Source organism: Manis pentadactyla, chromosome 1 (genome assembly GCF_030020395.1).
Source record: "Manis pentadactyla isolate mManPen7 chromosome 1, mManPen7.hap1, whole genome shotgun sequence".
Classification (NCBI taxonomy): Eukaryota; Metazoa; Chordata; class Mammalia; order Pholidota; family Manidae; genus Manis; species Manis pentadactyla.
This window is the reverse complement of record NC_080019.1, coordinates 120,046,170-120,071,157: the sequence shown is the minus strand read 5'-3', so window position 1 is coordinate 120,071,157 and position 24,988 is coordinate 120,046,170. Positions and strand designations below refer to the sequence as shown.

At 37.6% G+C, this 24,988-nt stretch overlaps 1 protein-coding gene across 1 annotated transcript in view; it reads left to right on the top strand.

Annotated features, from left to right (window-relative positions):
* GMNC (geminin coiled-coil domain containing) overlaps window positions 1–13,231 on the top strand; it is a 90,476-nt gene extending 77,245 nt beyond the window's left edge. The window contains exons 2-6 of the mRNA XM_057488488.1: window positions 2,521–2,785; window positions 4,733–4,907; window positions 6,523–6,611; window positions 7,632–7,748; window positions 9,271–13,231. Coding sequence (XP_057344471.1) covers window positions 2,521–2,785; window positions 4,733–4,907; window positions 6,523–6,611; window positions 7,632–7,748; window positions 9,271–9,891 — 1,267 coding nt within the window. The 3' untranslated portion in view covers window positions 9,892–13,231. The remainder of the gene's footprint in view (window positions 1–2,520; window positions 2,786–4,732; window positions 4,908–6,522; window positions 6,612–7,631; window positions 7,749–9,270) is intronic.
* The last annotated feature ends 11,757 nt before the right edge of the window (window positions 13,232–24,988 follow it).

Sequence of the window (24,988 nt, the reverse complement as noted above, 5' to 3'; positions counted from 1 at the left end):
GAGCTCAAGAATTTGGAAATTTTTCCATTAGTTATGGTTTCAGTAAAGCTTTATCTTCTGATTTATGTTCAATTGTCAATAGCTCTTCGCTGTTCAACTTTAGGGTTTCTCTACCACCACATACACTCCCACTCCTTTCATGCTAAAGTAGTTAATGATTTATGAAACATTTATGTGCTTAAAAGCCATCAAAAACTTTAAAAAAACATTTCTAGCCCTCAAAAAAAACCTGTTTTATAATGTACCTTTCATTTGCAGTTATTTTTAATAAGCAAGATACAGCAGGATATATGCTCAAAGGCAGAGTTTTCCTCACTTATAGTAAGTAGTAGCTACTACTATTCATGATTTAAGTAGTAAATTAGGAATTTTTCAGCATTAGTGGTCAGCTTGGTCAGCTTTTTAATAAGTTTCTGAAGTGTTTCTTTCTTTCTTAATCTACCAGAGGTGCTAAGAATCCAGAGACCCTACAGCCCCAGGTCATTCAGTTTCAGAGTAGAGCTGGAATCTGAACCCAGGTCTATCTGGATCCAAAGCCTATGCCCTTTATTTTCGTACCATATTTTCTCAATTGCCAATTTTATGTCATATTTAGAATCAAGAAATTTATCTTCCAGAGGCTCACATGTCTCATTTATGACAGTTTCCAAAAACAAAACAACTCGATCCTCCTTTTCCTCCCCCTGGTGCCCACTGCAAACAAATTAGGATTTTCCTTGCTGGGGACAAGATTATTGATTCTTACAATCTAAGTGGGCTTTGGTATGTCTCCCCCATCATCTCAGGGTTATATTGCCAGGGCACCCTTGCCCATTCTGCAGTGAGGAGAGAGAGCGGACCCCCTCTCCCACAGCTCACTAAAATGAGTCATGTCAAGTAAGCCAGAAAGTATCTTCCAGGCAGTGATCCCCAAATCTGGTGCTATTCACTTAAAAATGCTTGCCACTAAACAGTATTGGAACAGGAGAAAATGACTCTATCTAAAGTCTGGCATCTTGCTTCTCTTCCTCTCCCATTGCTTCTTTAAAATTTTGGACACAGAGCACTTAATGAGCATCTGCTGTGTGTTAGCCACCGTAAATGCTGTGGATGGTAAGTACAATACAAAGAGGAATAAATAAAGGAACTCATTTTTAACAAACTGGTTTAGAGGAAGCACTATGTAAGACGGAATCAGAAGCTTTTTCAATCCCTACACCATGCCTATATTCATTTTCTGGGGCTTCGGCAACAAGAGCCAGAGACTGGATGGCTTAAACAGAAGTTTATTTTCTCTCTCTCTGGAGGTTGGAGGTTCAAGATCAAGGGGGCCGCCAGGGTTATCAGTTTCTCTGAGGCTTCTTCATTGACTTAGAAATGGCCCCCTTCTCCCTGTGTCCTCATGTCACCTTTTCTCTGTGCAGGCCATCTGTGGTGTCTCTTCCTCTTCTTATAAGGACATTTATTAGATTGGGCACCCCCTTCATGACCTAATAATCTTAATTACCTCTTTAGAGATCCTATATCCAAAATCAGTCAGTCTGGGTCAGAGATCAACATACAAATTTCGGGCAAACACAGTTCAGTCCGTAAAAGTGCCCATAATGCAAATGACTATAAAAGAAGTCAAAGAGAGTTAAAAAAAAAAAAGCTTAATTATGGTAATTAGGAGCATGGATGCTGGAGTCAGGGATTTGCTAGTTTGCTAGTTCCTAATTGGTCAAGTAAACAGTGGTCGATTTTCTTAACTTCAGGGCTTGTTGGCCATTCCTTAAAAGAGGGACAGTAAGAGTACCTACCTCCGGGGTTATTGCCAGTTGAAATAAGAGTTGGCTGTTAGTAGTAGGGTAATAGTGGCTCAGTTTCTGCAGCGCCTTCTTCCACTGTGAGATGGTAAGTGAGGAGCTGGCGTTAGCTACAAGCTGGCGAAACCTGTGTCTCTGAGAGCTAGTAAGCTTTGCATTTAGAATTTCTTCCACCTTGGAAGCAAGATTTCTCTGCTACCTGCTCATCAAAACGGCTTCTCTACATTTTAAAATGATATTACTCCATTCTCTCCTTGGGATATAGCATCATAGGAATCACGTGAATAAAAATGACGCAAGAAAAGACGGCAGAAATACCTCTCACTTTCAGAAGTATTAACACACATTTTTAAAATTGTAATAATTTATTCTATATAATACTAGTTGTGAATATATAGAACCAATACAGAGACAAACACTTTATGTCCTTAAATTTGTACCTTAATTCATTCCTTACTGAGCACCTCTTAGTGTTAGAGATTGTTCCAGGCACTTTGGAGGCAGCAGTGAACAAAACGGACAGCGACCGCTCTTAGCCCTAAGTTTACTTTCTAGAATGCATATAGACACCTTCTCATTTAAAACCCACTTGAAGGGTTGGAGGGAAATGCAACCAAATAGAAATAAAAACAGCCAATCAATTCGGAGAGTCACACAGCCAGTTGGTATTTACCACGTAGTTAGAAAATACCCCGTGCAGTTAACTTCTGGGACCTGTCGGATGGGCCTCCCCCAGAGCTGCCCGGCTCCCTGAGGGGCGCGTCCGGGCTTCCACCGGCCCTCCGCCCCGCGCTGCCTGGCCGCCGCGAGCCTCCTCCGGCAGGAGCCCGTTCGCCCCGTCGGCCGCCGCGCGGACCCCGCCGGCCCCGGACGCCCCGCGCGCGGGTTTTGAAGCAGTGCTGCGCACCCGGAGGCGGGGCGCCGCGGGCCCTGCCTCCGACCCACCGCCCGGCTCGACCCGCAGGTCTCAGGTCTCCGAGCGGCGATCGCCCAGAGTGCCCGTGACTTGGGCTTTGGCTGGATGTCTCCTGACCCACGGCACCAGATTAACAGCCTCGCATTAAATCAGAGGGTGGCTCTCGCCGGGAGCCCCGGGCGTCACTGGGAGCTCCCGCAGATTAGAACTCGCCTCTCCTAGCTCCTCCCCCCCAGTCCCATGTAAAGCTCCCATCGACTTTACCGAAAAATCAAGAGTGGCTCAGTTTCTGCAGCGCCTTCTTTCACTGCAAGATGGTAAGTGAGGAGCTGGCGTTAGCTACAAACTGGCGAAACCTGTGTCTCTGAGAGCTAGTAAGCTTTGCATTTAGAATTTCTTCCACCTTGGAAGCAAGATTTCTCTGCTACCTGCCAATCAAAACGGCTTCTCTACTGCCCTGTCCCCCTATCTTATGGCTTTTCCTGTCTTTCCATCTGTCTCTCTCATACTTTCATTCTCCCTCTTTCCCTCTCGCTCTCTCTCTTTTTCTCTTTCCCTGCCATTCCCTATCTCTCTCTCATCCTTTTACCCTCTGTTTACTCTCTATACTTTCTTCCAACTTTCTCTCCCTCTACACCTGCACTCACTTTTCATTCCACCTCTTTCTCTAGATTATGCACATTTGCAAACACTTGGACTTGAGCTAGTCTAGGGGTATTTGGGGTTTTCCTCTCAGGTGTCAATTGCATAATAGCTCAGCTCTGATTCCAATAATAATCTCAGGAAAAGAGCCTACAAACATACTTTTAGAATAAAAGAAAATAGCACTTGATAAACTTTTGGCTGAATTTCTTTGGTCTGCACTGCCCAAGCTGGACTTGCTTCAAACTGGGCTTTTTCAAAACCTAATTTACCGGTAATATTAACAAAGTGTGACTGAACTGACTTAATTTTTTTCTCTCCCTCTTCTGATTTGTTTTTTCTCTGTTTATGCTATGCCAAATAAAGTCCTCAAATCAACAAAAGACTTGTAATGGTCAAAAGGGGTTTGTCCAAAGCTGGGCTTTGCTGAAATGAATGGCTTTTACCTGATTAAACATTGACAAATAATTAGGAATGGGCTTTTGTACAAATTAACCCAGGAAGGCTGCATACCCCTGCCTGGACATTTGGAAAGACTGTGTTTGATGTTTGAGGAGTCGGGGGTAGGAGGGTATTCACTGGCTCAGAACACAGTGGAGAACACATGCCAGGCACTTAGTTGTGGCAAGATGACTTTGGCAGGGCATTGAGACCTGGTGATGGAGAAACCTACAGCTGTGGGTCTGCTGATAACTTATTTCAGTTTTCATTATGTTTACTGGGAGTGACTTGATGCTCCTGTGCTTAGAGTTAGGCATTAGGATCCAACTTTATTTAGTTATCTCTGTAAGAGAGCTGCATGTCAATCTCAGACCATTCAGATCACCATATGGTCCAGCAGCAGTTAAAGTTGGAAGAAGGAGGAAGGGAAAAATAGGGCAAGTTTATAATTCAGAAACTAAGAAACTGAAATACGGGGTTTCATTATATGTCAAGCTCTGTCCATTACAGCCTTAGCATTCTGGGTGTGTTGTCTTTCAAAGTTATTAGAAATATAATTAAGGTATTTGCTAGAAAGAGTCAAATAGTCCTTATGTCTTTGAATTATTAAGTGAATTCCATTTACTTAGATTCTGGGTAGCCTGTTAGGTGATTCAGACATGACAACAGAGAATACTCCTGGACATATTTACAAATTGGGTCCATCCAATACTAGACGTTCTTTGCCGAGAGAGCCTAAGGGAAGTACTGGGTAAACCAAACTGCGGATCCCCTTTTAGTAATTATATTTTGACCACACAAAATTAACCTGAGATCTATACTTAACTGATCTGTTTTGGGTTCACTGTATATAATTTCTGCATCTTTCTTCCACCCTTTCCCCCTCCAAATTCCTATTGCCCCATCTCCTGGGGCCTCTCTCCTTCACCCCTCATACTGGGTTTCACAGAACACCGTTCTGCCTTGCCAAGACCAGTACTTTGTAGGAGGCCAGAGCTATAATTGCCCGTATTCCACTACCACGTCAGAATCTAGTGTTGACGTTTCCACGGAGACTTGGGTTTCTTTCTGGGCTGCTGGTCTCCTGGACAACAGAAAGCCCCAACAAGCACCACAGGCGCAGGGTAAGTTCTGCTCTTCTGCTTTCCTGGTGTATCTGAAGCCCTTTTCCAGCACCAATAGTTGTAAAGCATCATGGGCTGGAACTCTGTAGAAGGGATGATATGGAAAGCTTAAGGAAGCCCAGTGACTCCTGCCTTTTACAGTCTAAATAACCTGCTTTTTAAAAAATACTTGGAAAATAGTGATAATGGGATTCTTTCCCTTGTCCTCTGGATAATATGTATTTTTTCCTACACTTTACAATTCTTGGAGATTTCCAGCTCACTGAGGAAGTTTGGAGTTTAGGCAAAGCTTTTATAACAGTACTAGTGGGATGCTGTTAGAGTCAAGATACCAGTTGGAGTATTTCTTTTAGAATTCAGGAAAGTTTCCTAGGGTATGAGAGAAGAACAAGAGGAAATACTAACAATCTTTTATTTCATGGAGGAAATTCTAAGAACAGTGTCTTATATATAGAAAAAAGTTAATCCTTTCTGCACAAAATTTCCACTTTGGAGGGGAATAGAACATTGACAGAAAAATGACATATTAATTTTGACCTGGAGCTTAGTAAGCAGTATTTATAAATATTAAAAGAACTTCTGTATTAACACTCAACCTTCTGGAAAAACTCAGACACTTCAGCCCCCAAACACTGAAACACACTTACATGTCAGGAAGGAAGTTGTTGAATTTTAGCTTTCTACCACAAACAACAGAGAAAACAATGCCCAAGATTCTGAAACCAGTGTATGCAATTTTATTCCTGTCTCTTTACCTATTATTCGAGTTTAATAAAAAAAAAAAACAGTAAAATTTCAGTTTAAGTAGAGGAGGAACAGAGTCAGACCTGTACTAAATGGGGAAAAGTAAGTAAAACAATTCAGCGTATTTTTTTGGAAGGTGTCATTTGCTGTCAAATATAAAAAAAAAACTCTGAAAAAGTATAAGAGACATACATATGGTGACATTTGAAATATATTAGTTTGGGATGCAGTTTTGAGATTTTCATCAAGCTCTGCAGAGAAGCAAGGTCCAAATTATTTTAAAGTAGGAAGTACTACTATATAAAATTCTGAATAAATACTGCCCATCACATTTAACTGACAGGCAGATGAGCTGAGATTTTCATCTGGGGAAAAATGGTAGCATCAAAAACAGGATTTGATTCTAGAGCCAAACACTATATTATCAAGCACTAAAGCTTAGGAAATAAGATATAAACTTGGAAAATATAGTGGAATTGCAATGTTATGCATAGTAGGGGAAAGGAGGATCAATAAATATTGGAATGAGTCTATAACACAGATGGGAAAGTCTTCATAAGTTTAGCAAGCAGGAATGTATATATTAGGGAGGAGGAATGTGACCTCTTAGCTCCTAAAAATTTCAAGTGTAATCACACTGGCAAATAGTCCATAAATATTTTTCTTTCATAGAATTATTGCCCCTTGAAATCTTTAAATATTTTGTTTTCCTGTGTGGATGCATTAGCTCTTTTTAGAAAGGTAATCAAGCCCATTAAGCTTCCTGAAATCCTTCAATAACTTCTTTATTACACAAAAACTGTAAGTTTTTTTATTACACAGAAAACAGCAAGTGTGTTTTCTCAGTTATCCATTTGGGGTTTTCACATAGAATCATCCAGTGACTCAAGTTTCCCTGTTCCTAACACATGCTCGTGGGAAGAGGCTCAGCTTTCCTCTCAGCTCTACAGAAACAAGCAGGTATGTGTAGATCATCAGAACATTGAGACTGGCCATGTTCCATGCAGTCCATTTTTTAAATTAAGGTATCATTGATATACAATCTTATGAAGGTTTCACATGAGCAACATTGTGATTACTACATTCACCCATATCATCACCATGCAGTCCATTCTTAATGTCATCCCTTAATACCACATTGCTTCTTTTTCTTTGTTAAATTCATATGGTGACTTAAAGTTGAGAATTGAAGTGGATATATGTTCACAGAGTGATTAAAGTTAGGTGACCAATGTCACATTGAGGAAAATAAAGAAAACTCTAAAGAAAACAACCACCAAAACCCTCAAGGAAGGAAGACTTTATACATTTTAGTTGTGTGACCTCTTGAATCCTTGTTCCTTGCCTATGAAATGGGAATATTTGCACTGCTTTCCTCAAAGCGTTTTTGGAAAGATCAAATAATATGAGTGTGATAGTAGTTTTAAACCATAAGCCACAGCTCATCACTTGGAGAAGGGATGATGATTATAAAAGGTTTTTGCAAAGATTGCTTCATTTTCCATGTTTTGTTTGTTGTTATTCCTGAGAGAGTAATTTAATCTAGTGGATGTACAAACACATCAGTCTGAGGCTGCAAGGAGCCAACCCACCTCTTTTTTTTTTCTTCTTTTTTTTAATGTGCAAGGAAAGAATGCAACAAAACCTTTCAAAACCCCTTTTTCTGTATTTAAACAGTTGCATGCAGCTCATTTTCCTACATACCTTCCCGATTCCCTTGTGGTTACAATCTTAAAGGCCGTATAATCTCTTCAAACACTCAGCAAAGAATAAAAAATCCAGAGCACAAAACTGAACAATCAGGTGGTAGGTGGGTGTAGATTGAATTTAGGCCTCTGAGGAGGAGGGCTCCCTGAGGTTGAGTTCATAAAACAAGCAAAATAATAATAAAGTTTAAGCAGGTTAGGGATCAGTGGCATTATTATAAGGTTACAAAGTCAACATAGTAGAGCAGCCTTCACCATTGTCTGCTTTTTGTAGCTCCAAGATACTCTGGTGCAGAAGGAGGAAGAACTTGCTAGGTTACATGAAGAGAATCATCATCTCAGACAATACTTGAACTCTGCTTTGGTTAAATGTCTTGAGGAAAAGGCCAAGGTATGTAACTCTCCCCTTTGTAAGGACAGAACTGTGATTTGAGAAAACAGACCATTTGGGTAGAACTCCTTGATTAACTCTAAGAAGTGTACTAAAAAACACAGCTTCGAGTGCATTTAGAAGATGGGTGGATTTTTCTAAAGGTAATACATACAGCAATACAGCATATTTGCAAGAATTTTTACATATGGTTTCCTGGAAGTATCTCAATTGCAGATTTTACTGTATATTTTAACGAGAGTTCCTTAAGAATCAAAAGCCAGTCAAGGGAATTGCTGAAACAACAGAGGTTAATCAAACAGAGTTAGATAGGTGGAACACTGGAATGGGAATCAGATCTCAGAGATACTCGGTTCTTTTAATTACCTGTTTGACTTTTGGTAAATCACTCCCTCACCAAGGGCCTCGGTTGCCTTCATTTGTAAATGGATGAGCTAAAAAATCTTTTAAGAGTCTCCTCAGCTCTAAAATGTTATGAATATGGCTGGAACCTAGGTCTCTTGACTGGCAATCAAATATCACCAATCACATTATCTTTTAATGAACATCTTTTCTTATAGTTATAAAATGAACTATTTCTAATCACAGATAAATAGTTTTCCCATAGTCCCTTTTTGTTCTTCCTTACTTTGGGTTTTGTATTTCTTTTGTTGTCTATTTGCCTTCGGTTTTCATTATTGCTTCTATCATGAATCTTCACCTTCTTGACATGCTACATTATTTGGTATCATTTAATCAAAATTGATGATGCTTCTTACTACTCTTATGAGTCGTATCAGTTCAGAGAAGAATGGATACCATACTTGATTCTTTTACAACTCGGTTAGCTTTGTTAAAAAAGGGAACACTTCTCACATTTATTAGCCTGAGCTCGTAAATCTCCACCATTCCACAACTAAAGGAGTTATTAAGTTAGTAGATGATAGTAACTCAGCACTTTTTCTCTCATTCTTGATTTTGCAAGATTAAAAATAATATAATACATCTCACATAGGATGCAATCTGGAAGTGAAAGAAATCAGAAGCAGTGTTAGTGTTTCCAGCAGTTCTGTCTAGGTTAAGATAGCTTAGGTTTCAATCTTGGCTGCATGATCCTTAGCAAGTTACTGATATGCCTGGACTTCAGTTTCCTCATTAAAGGGGATTTTAATACTGCCTATATAAAATGAGACTGTGCATGTAACCAGTGTTCAATACACGATAGTTGCTATTATTGCCATTATAACAACAATTACTTCCTTCAATTGAAATTTTAAAGGCATCATTTCTTCTTTTCAATTTTTAAATGACCAGTAAAAAATATGAATTGGAGCTTCTAGGTGGTAAATTTTCATCATGGATCTTAATTTAGAAACATAAGTTAATCTAATCAGTATGCATGGTAGAGAAATAGAAATTTAATCAAGTTTTTTCAGGAATTTCAGTGACTAGTAAATATTTGAAGGAGTTGTAATTAGAAAGAGTAAAGAAAATGATCTTGGTTGATTATCTGACTGTATATTTTCAAATATTACTTCTCCAGAAATTGTTGTCAGCTGATGAGCTCTCCAAAGCATGTGGGAAATTCAGGAAGGGGAAGAGGAAACCGAGAGAGCAAAGGTATGTTCCTCCAGAGACCCCCCATCGCAAAAATGCCAGGAGGAACCTCTCTAGAGAATTTGCCACTTGTGAAGAACAACCTGGGCCCCCTGTGGATCCCTGGGTTCTTCAGACGCTTGGGTTAAAAGACCTCAACACCATTGATGACACCTTCCCAGCTAACTACAGTGCCCTGCCTTCCCATCCCAGAAGGATCGCCAGCACATTTCCCCAGGTTCCGGACAATGTGGTGGATTATGAAAATGTCCCCCGGGAGGATCTGCAGATGGACTATGTGGGTGACAGAACAACCCTCTCTAACAGCACTGCCAGGCACAGGAAAGATTCTCACTTCTTTTCTCAACCTGCAAATCCCGCAGGAGGGCTGCAGACTCTTCCTTACTATACTGCTGATGTGTCCCCCAATAAGACGGAGATGGCCTTTTCCACCTCCCTGAGCCCTCACTGTAATGTGAAAACTCATTCCTTCCACCAGGGACAAGCCTTTGTTCGTCGAGATGAGGAGGGAGGCTGGAAGTTTACCTGGGTCCCTAAGCAGTCTTAGTGACCTCTCATCTGTCACACAGGACTGCCATGCACTCTGTTTACAAAGGCCTCTCTTGCCCTTGAACCTGACTGTGTGGGATATGGAAGCTATTGCCCAGACTGTGTCCTGCCACTTTAAATGTCACTCTCCATGACCCACTTCAATCTGCAGAGAATAGCTTCCAAGAATCCATAATGAAACATGCCTACTCTTCTTTCACCTAGATTTGACTTGTTTACACAGCAATACCTGCTGTTGACTTCCTCCCTTTGCCCTATACTTGAAAAGATATTTTCCAATTGCCTGAATATTCCTTTGAGACCTACCTGTGCTGTTCCAATGGTAATGTGTCTAACAGCTTTTCTTCTTTCATCAAGCAGTTTAACGTTCATAGCCTTCACCCTTTCACTTTTATCCCTCTCCTGCTCCTCTTCATTTCTGAAAACTGCCTTTAAAATGAGTGTTATTATTACTCCGAGTGCCTGTTGCTGAGCATTCAAATAGCTGGGGGTGGGGTAGAAACAAGTGTCTTTGCCATCACCATTCCTGAAGGCATGATGTAAATGTGCGCAGTATGATGTGCAGCTCAGTAAGCCGGGGGCCCCATGCTGGATTGACAAAGAGCCTCTCCAAACATCTGTAACTGCTGGTGAGCAATGCCACTGATAAATTAAAAGATGAAAACTACTTTGAAATGCCCCCCATGGAATATCAGCTTCTGTGGGCACCTGGCAGTGGCTCTTTAGCCATCATGGCTCAGACAAGAATATTTTTGAGGTGCTTGTGTAACAAAACTCAGATTCTGACTAATTTTTATTGCTGAAAGTATAGTCTAGCCTAGCTCTGCCACTGCCTCACTCACTCAGTCATTCATATATTCATTTCATCATCATTGATGCACCCAAAATATTTGTAGAACATGTGCCAGCTACCAGACATTGTGCTATGGGGTGGTGAGAAAATGTGAGCAAGTTAGGCACGGTGGCCACCCTCATGAGACAGCCACTCACCTGCCATGACCTTGGTAACACTGCTTCCCCAGCGTGAAGATTCAGGTCTCCCAGCTGCAGATCACAGAAGTTGGACTAGATAATCACTAATATCCCATGACTTGAGGTTGGATGTGTCCCCTTTACCCTAACACTGCCATCCCAGGCCACTGTTCTCTCTAGTTTTGATAGGCATTGCAGATATGTTGGGTGAACTTCATACACAATTTTTAAAAATGTGTGCTATTTGTAGTCAACACCAGAAGTCATTGGCCTGATCCCAGTATTCTTTTTTCTGGCACGAGCCCATTTTGCAGGCCAATTCAGTCTGTGTGAGAGTAAGTGGCATCTAACAAATAGAGACATAAATTAATTTTTAAATGAGTATGCATAGAATTAATGCAAATATTGACATCAACAATTTCTCTTTTTCTAAATAAAAAAATGTATTCTTAGTGCTCATGCTAGTTCTCTTCCTTACTAATGCCACAAGCACCCTGTCCTTCCAGAATAATGTACATATCAAAGATGTGCACCCAGGTCTCTGGGGACTAAATAACAGTTAATGATACAATCCACCATGTTGAGCCTCTTTCCTGTTTTTCTCTTTTCCCCCCCTCAGTCATCCACCTTGTGCAATCAGTGCCTGACAGCATGGCCATTTGGGATTCTTTGTAAGAAGACATCCCTTCTGTTGCTGTTGCTGTTTGGATTTTGCTTTATTTTGGTGATGTGAGCAAATACTCTGTTTTATAAGGTTTTGTCACCACCCAGTTTTCTTTATAATCTTTGAAAGGGAATACAAGATAGTAACTAATACTATTCTCAAGAATATTTTCATGACTTTAGGAAAAGAGAACATGCTCTATTTGCTAAAAAAAAGAAAAAAAAACAAAAACAAAGAAAAAATGAAAAAAGTGCCTTTTAAATTCTGTGTATCTGTACTTTTAAATTTAGTATCTGTGCCCCAGGTGGGTGAAATCAATCTCTTTTTAAAATAACCAACTTATGAATTAGAATTTATAGTATTTTAATACCCTAGGAATCAATAAAGCAACATAATTATTTTGAAAGTCTAAATGATCAAACTGTGAAACAAAATCGGTCAGTCAACAAATATTTATTTCACATTTTGATGTGCCTTTTCCTGTGTTATGGACCATGATGAAACACCCAGGCTTGCCACGATTCATTTGGTATATAAACAAAGCCACATGAATTGTAATAGCTTTTAAATGAAACCTGAGCTCCACTTTGTTTAAAGATACTACAGCACACATGGTAAATTATGATCAGGTGCTCTAGTTTATATCATGGATGGTAGTATAGAAGAAAATTACCACATCTTCTTTCAAACATTCCTACAGACATTTGATATTCATTTGAATCATGTATAGAAAATTATTTGTTGATGTTTGAGAAATTGGAAATTTCTCTCACCTGAGTTTATCTAACTTTTATGGTTTTACCATGCTCCTTCAGTAAACCACAGTTAATATTCTAATATAAAGTGAGAAATAAAAACTAAATGCTTCTGTGATTCTGATGAATATTTTATATTGCATATGACATTTAATAATGGATTTTCTTCTCCTAGGTTTTGACCATGATCCTGTTGATTTGCCCCTTTGTTGTATAATGTATATGGACAGACCAGTATCTTCAGCATTTAGAGTTTAATGGTTCATTCCCTTATCCAGGATACATAATGAGGCTTTTGGGTGTTAAGTGGCCTAAAGACTCAAGTGTTTTGTGGGTACAACACTCTCTTGCATAACATCCCATAAAAATTAGAATTCAGTATCAGTTTTTAAAATTTGATAGTATTTCCAATGCTCTCTGATAATCTGAAAATAAATCATACTTGAATCTCACTAGTATGTAGAAGATAAGGACGATTGGGAAACTTCACTTATGAAAATAACAATTAATGAATGGGATTATTTAAAACTGCAGTAATGTTAAACTATAATTTTAGAAAATTGGAAGAAAAAAACTATGTGAATCAGTGGGAAGAACTGCTTATTTTATCCATGTTAAGAAAACAGAAATTTTTTAAAAGTGTGATAAATAATTCAACAGTGGATCTATATCACAGGTGTAGAGGAAAGTACAGATTTATTATATCCAGTGGTAATTTTTTATAAGTTTACTTCTTGCCTATAAAGATACACAATTTTACATTTCAGTTTACCATAAGATTCATATAAGTAAATACCAAATTCACCACTTTTTATTTTTCATGAAACCAAATAAAACTGGTTTACACACTACAAATATGAGGTGAATATATTTCTTAACATATTTGTCATATTTTTATCTACATTTTTTTTATACAAACATAACCAGACATCTGATTATAATTCTTACATGGGATATTCTATAAATGTAAAGTATAATTTAACACTTAATATTTTAAAGGGTTACAATTTGTGATTTAAAATATTTCTAATTATATGTGAGTCAATTTTGTAATGAATTTAAGTCTAATAAATGACAAAATATATTTAATCCTACTTTTGGTCCTTATTTTAGAAATGTTTTCTCAGGGAACAGAGCAATAGACTAAGAGAAAGTTTTCTCTACTCATTTCACCCTTAAATTTTTTTTTTTTTTTTTTTTTTTTATTGAAGGGTAGTTGACAACAGAATTGCATTACATTAGTTTCAGGTGTACAACACAGCGACTCAACATTTATATACATGATATTTCTAGGTAACAGGTATCACCATACCAAGTTGTTACAATATTTTGACTATATTCCTTATGCTATACATTACATCCCGGTTACTTATTTATTCTACAATTGGAAGTGTGTTTATATATATATATTGTGAGGGCATCTCTCATATTTATTGATCAAATAGTTGTTAACCACAACAAATCTCTGTATAGGGGGTCAATACTCAATGCACAATCATTAATCCACCCCAAGCCCAATTTTCGTCAGTCTCCAATCTTCTGATGCATAACGAACAAATTCTTACATGGAGTACAAATTCTTACATAGTGAATAAGTTACATGGTGAACAGTGCAAGGGCAGTCATCACAGAAGCTTTCGGTTTTGTTAATGCATTATGAACTATAAACAGTCAGTTCAAATATGAATACTCATTTGATTTTTAAACCTGATTTATATGTGGATACCACATTTCTCTATTATTATTATTTTTAATAAAATGCTGAAGTGGTAGGTAGATACGAGATAAAGGTAGGAAACAGAGTTTAGTGTTGTAAGAGAGCAAATGTAGATGATCAGGTGTGTGCCTGTAGACTATGTGTTAATCCAAGCTAGACCAGGGCAATAAAACATCCATGTATGCAGAAGATTTCTCTCAGAACATGAGGGGGGAGGTTCTAAGCCTCACCTCTGCTGCTCCCCATTTTCTCACCAGATGGCCCCCTGCGACTGTGCCTGTCTTAGGTTGTTCCTCCCTTGAGGAATCTTACCCGTCTCTGGCTAACCAGTCATCTTCCGGGGCCATACAGGGAAATGTTAAGTTGGTAAGTGAGAGGGAAGCCTTATCGTTTGAAAAGGTTAGCTTTTTACTTCTTTGCATATTTATGCCCTGTGGCTTCTATGCCCAGCATTTGTCTTGAGGTGTCTTTACCACTTGGAAGAATTATGATACTCGGTAAATTCGACATGTGGCACGAGTTCTATTTAAAGGTTGTGATTAGGTAGGAAGAAGAAAAGCTACAGAAGTAGCAGGCAGAAGAAAATTCACCCTTAAATTTTATGTCATAGAAAGAACATGTATTTTAACTCCCAAGTAGTGGTATGATTAATAACTGAGGCACTTATTCAACAGATGATAGCCTGTGTTAGGCTCTGCAGAAGATACAAAAATGAACACGTGCTTTAACTAACTTGGCTATAAACAAGTGAAACATAAACATGCTTAACCAAAGCAAGGACATATGCTCTTGTAATTAAAAAGTTTGTACTTCAGATATGGCTAGATCTAGGTGCTCAAGCAGTATTGCCAGAAATCTGGTTTGAGATCTAAAGTAAGGCTGAAGATTAGAAATGAGTTCTGGAATGGTATTAAGACAGTATTCACAATATGAATGCAAGACAGAAACCAAAATGGGGTAGGCAATGTGAGCTTGAAGAGCAACAAGTTATATCCCCTAAGATATTCTCTAGTTTTATGACATTCTTATTGTCTTTCACATTGTAACTCCTCTAAAGAAATAAAGCCTCAATTAAATGTTCCAGACTGGTCTTAGTTACATCATGAGGAATTGTGAAAACATTGGGGTGTCTGCATATGAAAACTGTGAGATTGTCCCTGAGGATATTCTGTAGGCCCTATATCCCTAAGGGAGAGATTAATAGAGAAAACGACTTAAGACTTTTTACAGATGAGAAAACTGGCTCTAAGTGTTTTATGGCTCACATTATAATAAGTAGTTGAGGCCTAAGATAACTCTGGCACTGACTTCAGGTCCAATTTTCTTTCTACTATATCACACAAGGATGATGTTTAGGTCCAGTAAATGGGCTTATAGTCCACAGTCTGTTATGGACTATTACAGGCCTCAGAGCTGGAGGCTAGAAGTTGGAGGGGCTCTTAAATCTTTGCTTACCTTCATCACAGGGGGCTATTTGGGTGTCCAATCCTCCCAGTACCATTTTTGCTAAAAGTTTTTGTTCAGAAGAGACCCAAATCACCTGCCATCATTTCAAAAGAGAGAAGTGAATAAATTGAAAACTCATCAGAAATTTGGGATACAGAGAATAGGATGAAGAAGAGACTATTCATGGTCCAAAGTACTAATGTGCTTCTTAAATGGAAAAAAAAAGCAGATTATGTTTTTAAAAATATTTTAAAAAATTTAAAAGGAAAATAAATCTTTCTCCCAATATTGCTGCTCATATAAAGGCCAAAAGAGTACAGTTCATAAACAATGCTCATGAAATCTCTCTCTCCCTCCTTTCATACAGGAAATAGATTTTATATTCACATAATGGCATTACTCACTTTCCAGTCAATCCTTCTAAGTGTAGCTCTCAGCGACAGTGAAGTAATCAAAGAAGCATATTTACAGTGCTGAGCCCTCTGCTAACACTCAGGGAGCCTTCTGTCCTCTCACTTTGGAAATCAGGGGTTAAATGATACCTTTTCAGGGACACAGCAGATGTTTGTTTCCTTCTCTCTCAGGTTTATAATCTGAAATAACAAGGCCTAGAAAGGGTGTTCAAGGTAATTTCTCATTTCAAGAGACTCCTTCATGCCCAATGGGCTGGTCCCTCTGGGATGAGGCCAGGGCCTCAGATCCACATCCAGGAGCTTTCTAAAGGTAATGTTCCCTCAGGCCTCCAGTTGCTCTGAAGCTGATAGCAAGAGATGGCCTTTAATAACTGTGAAGTGAGAAGTCAGAACCTCTTGTTATAATCAGGCAAAAGGCCAAAACACATCCCTCTTTTCATTTTGGTCTCCTGAGATTTGCCACCGTATAGAAGCCACAGAGTCAGTCTTCTTCCATCCCTGGCTCCTAAGGGAGTCACTGTGGGTGGAACCTGGAAGTGGCATCTGCACAGTGAGTCCCAAGGTCCCAGCCCTTGGTAGAGCTGTGTGTGCATCCCAGACATCTCAGTTTCCTCCGAGTAGAGCACCATATTGCCAGAGACTTAGTCATTTTTTCTCTGTTTTCAGGATCCCAAGTAGCCCACCTAGCCCATCTTCTTGTCCTTGTTCCCAATTTCTACAATAGTTCTAATTAATATGCTGCTTCCTTTTGAAATGACAGAGGTTGAATTAGGCTTTTTGTGAGCCATCCTGTTAGCAACAGTGGAAGATAAATGGCTGGAGACCTAGACCAGCCCTCTGATGGATGTAAATAACATCTTTTCAATAGCCTTGGAACAGGCTTCTAGAAGACTGTTTAGTATCTATGATAATTATTAGGATGTAATCATGTCAGCAGATCAGACTACAAACAAATTACTCACACTCCCCTTTCTTATGGTGTGGTGATGTTATGGACCAGAAGAGGACTCTAGTCAACAAACTGAGTTCCATCACTCACAGCTGCATGACCTAAGGAATTAATTTAGTCTTCCCCTGCCTCAGCATATCCACCTGTAAAATGGAGATAATGCTTGCCCTATCTCATAAGTTGGTGAGGTAATTTTATAATTTTTAAGAATCATGTGTAAGTTTTGATTCCATCATTTACCACAACCATCACACAGAGTAAAAGTCCATTTTGGCTTAATTTTGGAGTGAAAAACTCCATACTTCATAAAACACATTTTAAATTATTTACATATTTCTACTGATTCAATTCAATAAATGCTCACTGTTTGCCTATTATGCTCAAAATGCAATTTTATGTTCTAGGGATCATGGCCCACATGTTGGTGAGAGGAAAGAAACTAGGAAAGGATTATTGAAGGCATGAGGTCAGAGACATACGTTGAATATAAAGTTAGAATTGCCTCAGAAGAAGTAGAAGTAGAAGGGAAAAAAAAGAAGAAACTTTCAGCAAGGCAAAATGTAAGGAATATTTTGGGAATGATGACTAACTACATACTAGATATTTATAAAATATATCTTCTTGGAATCCAGAGAAAATATCTGTATAATGACACAGACTGCAGCCTCTATGAATATTCTATTAGTAAGTAAAGGGAGGTGACACCCAAAAAACCCAAAAGAGTAAAGACAAGAACTCAGATGTATCATTTGCATCTTTAATATAAGATAATTTAGACATAACCTTTCACGCCCATTTACACTGATTTAATATAGTAACTAGTGAAGGAGTCCAACTTCTACAGATTTCCTTTAAAATGCTCTCTGTTTCTTAAGAATAAGTCAGACCTACCTTTCACAGACAAAGGTATGGGGATGCAGGTAGTCGAAATTACCATCTGTTCCTAATTGGTATCCATCAGTTTTGATTTCAAAATTCTATGTATTTTTTTTAACACACTAATATTGCTTCGCAGACCTTAAATGCACTGCATATATAGCATGAGGACTAGGAAGAGTGTATTGTAGTGGTCATTACATTTTTGGAAATTTCAGTGAGAAGAGTGCCTATCCCAAGTGCTTTTTCTGGAGAAGAAGGGCAAGGAAATTTCTCCCTTGGAGTCGAATGAAAGTATGCAAGGGGCTCCCATAAAGAGTAAGTGAGACACAGTAAGGGAATGTGAGCCTTATTTCCCTGGATTGACACTGGCAGCAGCAGTGTGACACTGAATGGCAGGGAAATGAAACAGGTGGCAGCAGAGCAGCCTGGATGCCAAATGTTGTTCAAGGGAAGAGGATGCCTGTGATTAGTTAAATGCTGCAGAAGCTGCTGGGTTTGAGACATTTATCTCCCAGGCAATGGACATGCTAGGCAAGACTCCTGGGTGCGCATCTGGTGGTATGAGCTAAAGTTAGGGGAAGGGGCTGTTAGAAGTGGGTAAGCCAAAGCAGTGTGGAAGTAATTCCACCCTAGAAAGTCTGCCCCCACAAATGTATCCTCAAGGAGCAAGATCATGTAATTTACTGTCCAAACTGTGACTTTTTAGTGTGACAAATACAAAACTGGAAGGAATATGGGGACATTTAATCTTAGACTATTGCAACCAGACTGGATACATGTCTAAAATGTATAGAAAAACCAACTTTTGGATGTCTGCTACAGCCAGTAGATAGAGGACAAGAGCCATTCATATTACCTAGAAAAGCAGCAACTATGAATAACAATAGACTAACTTCATCTAGTGAGTTAAATGGGCACTCAAAAGAGAGGGAAGCAGATGTGTCAAAAGCAGAACTCCTATACCAGTTGAACCCACATTGGGGGAGAGGAATCAGTTGTAAGATTACTCAATCAGTTATAAGATTAAAGCTTAACCTCAACTGGACTTCATTTCATCAACAAAAGTGACCTAAAACATATATTTACCCCAAAATGGAAAAGATAATTCAGCACGACATGGATGATATCAGCAAAAGGGAAAAATAAAGCCAAAACATCTTAATACTTTCATGAGTTGATATCTCCCAAAAAACTAAGTGTTTGTGAAGAATGAAAAATAATTGAACAGAGAAATGCAGTAGACTTTTGGAAATGAACTGGGGCTCATTTGCAGAGTCATCAAAATGTAGAGTAAAACCAAGTCAAGTTAGATGTATTTTCTTCAGTGACCAGGAGCTCATAATCAAGTCATAAATTACAAATACATATATAATGACAGAAAAAGAAAAAATTAAATTGCCACAAAGTTCTTCACCTAACATATTAACATACACATTTACATATTTGTGTTAAATATGTACATTGAAAAAAAATATGTATTAAAAAATTTTATATATATATATACACACACACTATATAATACATATATATATGCAATAGCATAACCTTTTTTTCCAAGAAACACTAACATTTTTCCATGCAACATGACTTTCAATTAATAGTATGGCTAGTGTGTAAATTTGCTACTTTTAAGAGCATCTTTAATAATTACTTATTCTCTAATTTTCAGTAGTATATATAACTACCTATTCTCAAATATGATGGTTTTCAATTTTCTTTATTATGTATAAGGTAACAGTCAGCAATAGACAGTCTTGTGGATACAAATTTTCCTTATTTCTTAGAACTGTAGTTGCTTTGTGAAAAGATATTTACACTTTTAATGGTTTGAACATAAATAGAAAAAAAAAGCCAGGCCTTATTCTCAATGCTCGATTTACATAAACAATAAAGAATTACTCTATGTTGGAATCACAGTGACTGAGAAAACCCCATCTAAGTATTCAACTGCTTCTGGTTTTGTAGGACCAGAAAGAAATTCTTTGGAATCCTACACATGAAGATTTTGTTGTCTTATAATGCAAAGTCGTGTGCCTAATGTTAATAAGCATTTGCAAATCTCCATTTGTTGTGAGTCTCGTCTATTAAAAAAAACACTCAGGAAAATTCTGATGGACATGTAAAATTTCAGATATTGATTTAGAAGCTTAATTTAATAAAATTACTTCAATCAATAGGTCTCACATCTAACTTGTTGGCTAAAAATCGTCACTGAGACCCCTAAACCCTCTAGGTGGTTCAGTCATCTGCTTCCCACTTACATCTCAGAGGACTCAGGTTACCCTTTTCATGCAGCATCTTTTCAACTGCGGCTCTCTCTTACTCACATACCTGAATTATTTTCACAACCATCTAGAAAAACAGTATTTGGCTCCTGTATCAAGGACAAACAGAAAGTAGGTAGTTTAGAAAGGGAAAAAGGCTGTGAGTGGGGAGGATAGTCAAACACATTTGCTATGACTCTTCCCACTGAATCATTATGTTCTCAGGTGTGTCTCTTTACCTCTAAGTAATCACTGCTGCCATCAATATATTTTGAAACCATAAGGTATGTTACTTACTTAAATCTACGATCTGTGATAAGCCTCTTGTTTCTCCTTAGCATAGAAAGATCAAGCTCATGATTTATTTTTACAAAACATTGGTGTTTTTTTTAAATCACACAGGCTTATGGGAAAAATATTAGAAAACAGAGATAAGCAAAAAGAAGAACCATACTCTGAAAACACTATGCACATTTCTGCATACATCTCCTCTTTTCTTCTATACACAAATGTATATTTTATAAAGACTATTGTATTTATTTTCTTTCTATTTATAATTTTTTATACTAAAGAAATAACTTAAGTAGCAGTATTTTTTCATATAGAAAAGGAGGTAGGAATTTTGAATTAGGTAATCTTTTTGTTGTCTACCCAAGGGAAATAAGATTGATTTTTTAAAAGGATATTTATTAAAGTAAAGCTACTTGAAGACTTTATGAATCTTTTAGAATAATTACGGTGGGTTACTATATTCCTTTGCCAATAATTTTGGAATATATATTTGTGTGGAGAAACAATAATTGCTCTGTTGAATCCAAGGTGTACAGATATACAAAAATGTTCTTAGTTCCATTGCCCTGACCAAGGTGCTGAAATAGCATCCCAACTGTCAAGAAGCATAAGAAAATGGTTATTCTTTTCCATTGTATTTCTAATCGCATCCAAATGAAGTATATAGCAAGGTACTAAACAATTCTCAACATCACCCCCACCTAAAGAATAACAAGCTACTGTAAGCAAAATTATAGCTGAAGACTAAGATAAAAGCATGCTATAGTCCATTCAAAAATATTGAATGTTTGGAAAATAAGCAAACCTATATGAAACACTTAAGAGCCCATAACACAACATATATACACAACAGAAATTACATATAGATATTATCAGGATACAAATTATAATTACTCTAATCTTAGAGAAGGCAGTGAATTCATGGAAAAATACTGTGTTGTATTTTCTTATTTTTATTACTGAATTCAAGTATCAAATTTAGGCAAGAGGCAAGAAACCACTTCAATGTCTTTGCTCTCCCTGGCATTTCTCTTCTCTCAGTTTCTGTTGAAATTTTTTCTATCTCTAAAGTCTCCCCTTATTATTTACATGATTTACCATGTAAGTGTAATTAAATACATTGAACACATATAACCATAACTGGTCGTTCAGTTATTTATTACTTTGTCAAAATCCATCTATATCTCATTCACTCACTAAAAATTACTTAGGAAAAAGGAAAAACAATGAGTATGTGGGTTAAGACAAATACAAATATGTATAATACACATGTTTTTAAGTGGCACATTCCAGAGAAGAATAAAAATAGTGACATGGAGACTCAATATAGAAACAGATTACATCTAACTTGGAAAAGGTAGTTACTGGAAGAGTATGAATAAGGACTGAGGAAGTGGCATTTGATCTGGGCCTTGAAAGACTGTTAAAATTTTGACTAATGGAGATTGGAATAACATTTAAGAAGAAAAGAAAAGGTAAGAACAAAATCATGAGGGAAGAAACTTGTAGTTTATGAAGTAAAATAATGATAAATAAAACTAGGAAGTTAGGTGGTAATAAAATAGCCTATTCATCCAGAAAAGTTTTACCAGGCTTAGACTTATCCTTTAGAAAACAGGTTTGTGCAAGCTTTTAAAAAAATGTTATTTCAGGTCTCTCTATTTATTTACTTATTTGATATTGGCAAGTTTTAATTTATGTTTTTTCTATATTGAGATACAGAAAATGCACCAGGAAGATAAAATAGCAATAAATGTTGGAGGAAGTAGAACAATAAGGAGTTTAATATCCTTATATTGGTAATAGTAATAGAGAGGATATTCAGAAAAGACAGCATTTCATTCTTAACAAATCCTCAAATATGCTGGAATTCCTGTAAAGAAAGTACTTGGATTTCGATTAATTATAATTGTAATTTTCAAACAAACTGGAAAATATTTATCATGATAGTTATTTGAAACTTAGTCATTGAACAAATACAATGTTAACTGATGTATAATATGAGATACTAAATTTGCTCAATTTAGGAAATAACTATATCTATGCTACATCCCTGTGTCTTTAAAAAGCTTATATCCTAGTTTGGGATACAGGTATACAAACAGGTAACTTATATATCACTATAAGTCACATGAATAAAAAACACCATTGAAGGGATTTAGCAGTATGATGTAGAGGAAAGGGCATTGCAGCAAGAGTCTGGAATCTGAGTTCTTTTTTATTGAAATATGGTTGATATACAACATTATATTGGTATTAGGTGTACAACATTGTGATTCAACAATTGTACACATTACTAAATGCTCTGTCAATATACAAGAATGCTACAATATTATTGAAAATCTGAGTTCTAATTCTGCTTGTCAATTATAGTCTGTGTGACCCTGTCCTAATTCAGGTTCTTTAGGAAACATGTTTTGATAAAATATTTGTATGCAGAAGATTTTAATGGAGTGCCTATATACATATCTCCTTTGGTGTAGTTTCCTTTAACTGAAGTGATATTATGCAGTATTCTAAGTGATGCTGGCCAAGACCCTGAGGACTAGAAGGCAAGCCTATAACTTAAGTATATATCTACCTCAGTCTAAATGACTTGCTTCCCTTTTATGATGGAAGAGCCCAATGTAGTCATCTTAAAACCAAATAAGTAATGGTCTCCTAGAGGGATGGGGCAGAGACTCTGTATCGTCCCTAATGATGGCAGGTTGACATTTAGCAGTAGCTAGAGCTAAATCAGATTTGAGTAGTTGAAGACAATGTTGGTAGGTCTAGGTACCCATAGCCTCTATCTTCACCACCAAGGCTGCTCAATTCATGAGCCTATGTGTCGCTCTGTAGTGCCAACGATGCCTCTCTCATGATAGATTTTTCTTTGGTGGGTGTTAACTTGTAATAAAAAATCTTCATACTTCACATCCACTCCCATAGGGAGTTTTAAATATATTGTCTTGCTTAGGAGTGGGGTTGGAGGACAGATTAAGACACCTCCTCTTTACCTTCCTCGCTTCAATAGCTCTGGTCTCCCAGGCCAAGAAACCAATGTGGGATTCTTCTAATAGTAAAATATGTCCATTTCAACTATGCTTCAAGGACCAGAAAAAAATGTTCTGGGATGTGTGTGGACCCAATGGACTCAAGGTCGTCTGTATCCAGATCAGAACTCCACTTATTATCAGGTCCCCATATGTACCCACTGTAACAGCAGGGTCATGATAATGATTCAGACCCTCAAATGTTAATATCAACTTGGATTTTGTGTTCCACAGTTCTTAAAACGTCATAGCAGTCAGTTTCACAGTACAAGGTTATCTGGTTAAATAGCTGTAAGTCCTTTGGGAGATTTGGGAAACCAAAATGTAAACACATGTCATGATGTTCAGGCATTCCTCATGGGGCCTCAGGCCCTCCATTGATCATTGGATTAATTAATGGAGTTTGAGAACTGGAAACTGGGCAAGGGGTTGGGGTATTTTATTGGAGTGGTGGCCTGTACCCTTCTTGGCTGCCATCTGTGTTTCCCATAGGAACACTATGTTCTTTGAATTATTACCACAGTTCCTGGGCTGCATACAGACACTGGTAGTCATAATGACTTCAAACTTGTTGTGGTCTGGCCTCTCTTGTTTTAGCATTTTGTTATCAATGAGCCGATATCTCAGCATCTTCTTCTGTCTACCTACCCTGGACTAGAGATGGAACTTTTCAAACACACTACTTCTTCTCTCATTAGTGCATTGCTAGTCACTTTGGTAAACAGAATCATGGGGGCTCTTTGGTAACATAACCAGCTGTGGTATTTTCTGGCCTCATTTAGTGGATCTACTCCAGCACACCCACTTCTCTAAGCATTCTTTTCCCATTTGCCTTAATATGTCTGGCATTTCTACTTAACTGTACGACAGCTTCTAACAGCCATTTTAACAGTGTATCAGTGTCATGTTGCATGGTTCTTGTTAAAGTGTAAATCTTGTATCATTTATCCTTATCTACTTTCTGTCCCTCTTTCATCCAACACATTTAGGATCTATTTTATTATGTGTACCTAAGTTATCCTTTTCCATATTTTAAGAGAAGAGCAGAGGCATTCAAAGCATAAAAAGAGGGTTTATAATTGATAATTATCTGTTAAGACTTAAGGTATACTAATTTAAGGCATTCTAGGTTACCTCGATGTTCACCATTTACATATGTCCTTATACTTATAGACTGTGGGCACAGGACATGTGAAACTTGACCCCATTTTTCAAAAGATCATCTCTTCAAATGCACACATACACATATTCACACATATGTATAAACTCACACATCTTCCCTCATCATGGGCCAAGAAGTAGCAAATGTTTATTCTAGGCCAAAGGATGAGAGGGAGAGGAGTTCCAACTCTTTAATGTTTGAGTGAGCAGTTATGCATGAATGAGAAGAGTGAATTCAACTTGCCAAGTAGGTCAGCAGACAGTATCCTGAGACACCAGAACAATCTGGTCCTGAATCACCTTCCATTTAGTTCATGAACATTGCCCATTATATCTAGCCTAGGATACCTAAGAAGAAACAGTCTATGCAGCCAACATAAGGTACATGGAAAAAGACAGAGAAATGGCTATTTCAAGACTGAAACTTTCTGGAGCCTAACTTGCTGCAGCCAAGTTAGAACATCATGAAATCATAGTCACGAAAGTAATTACATAGTATTAATGGAGGGAAGAGAAATATTACCAACTTTAAAACCACATTTAAAAATG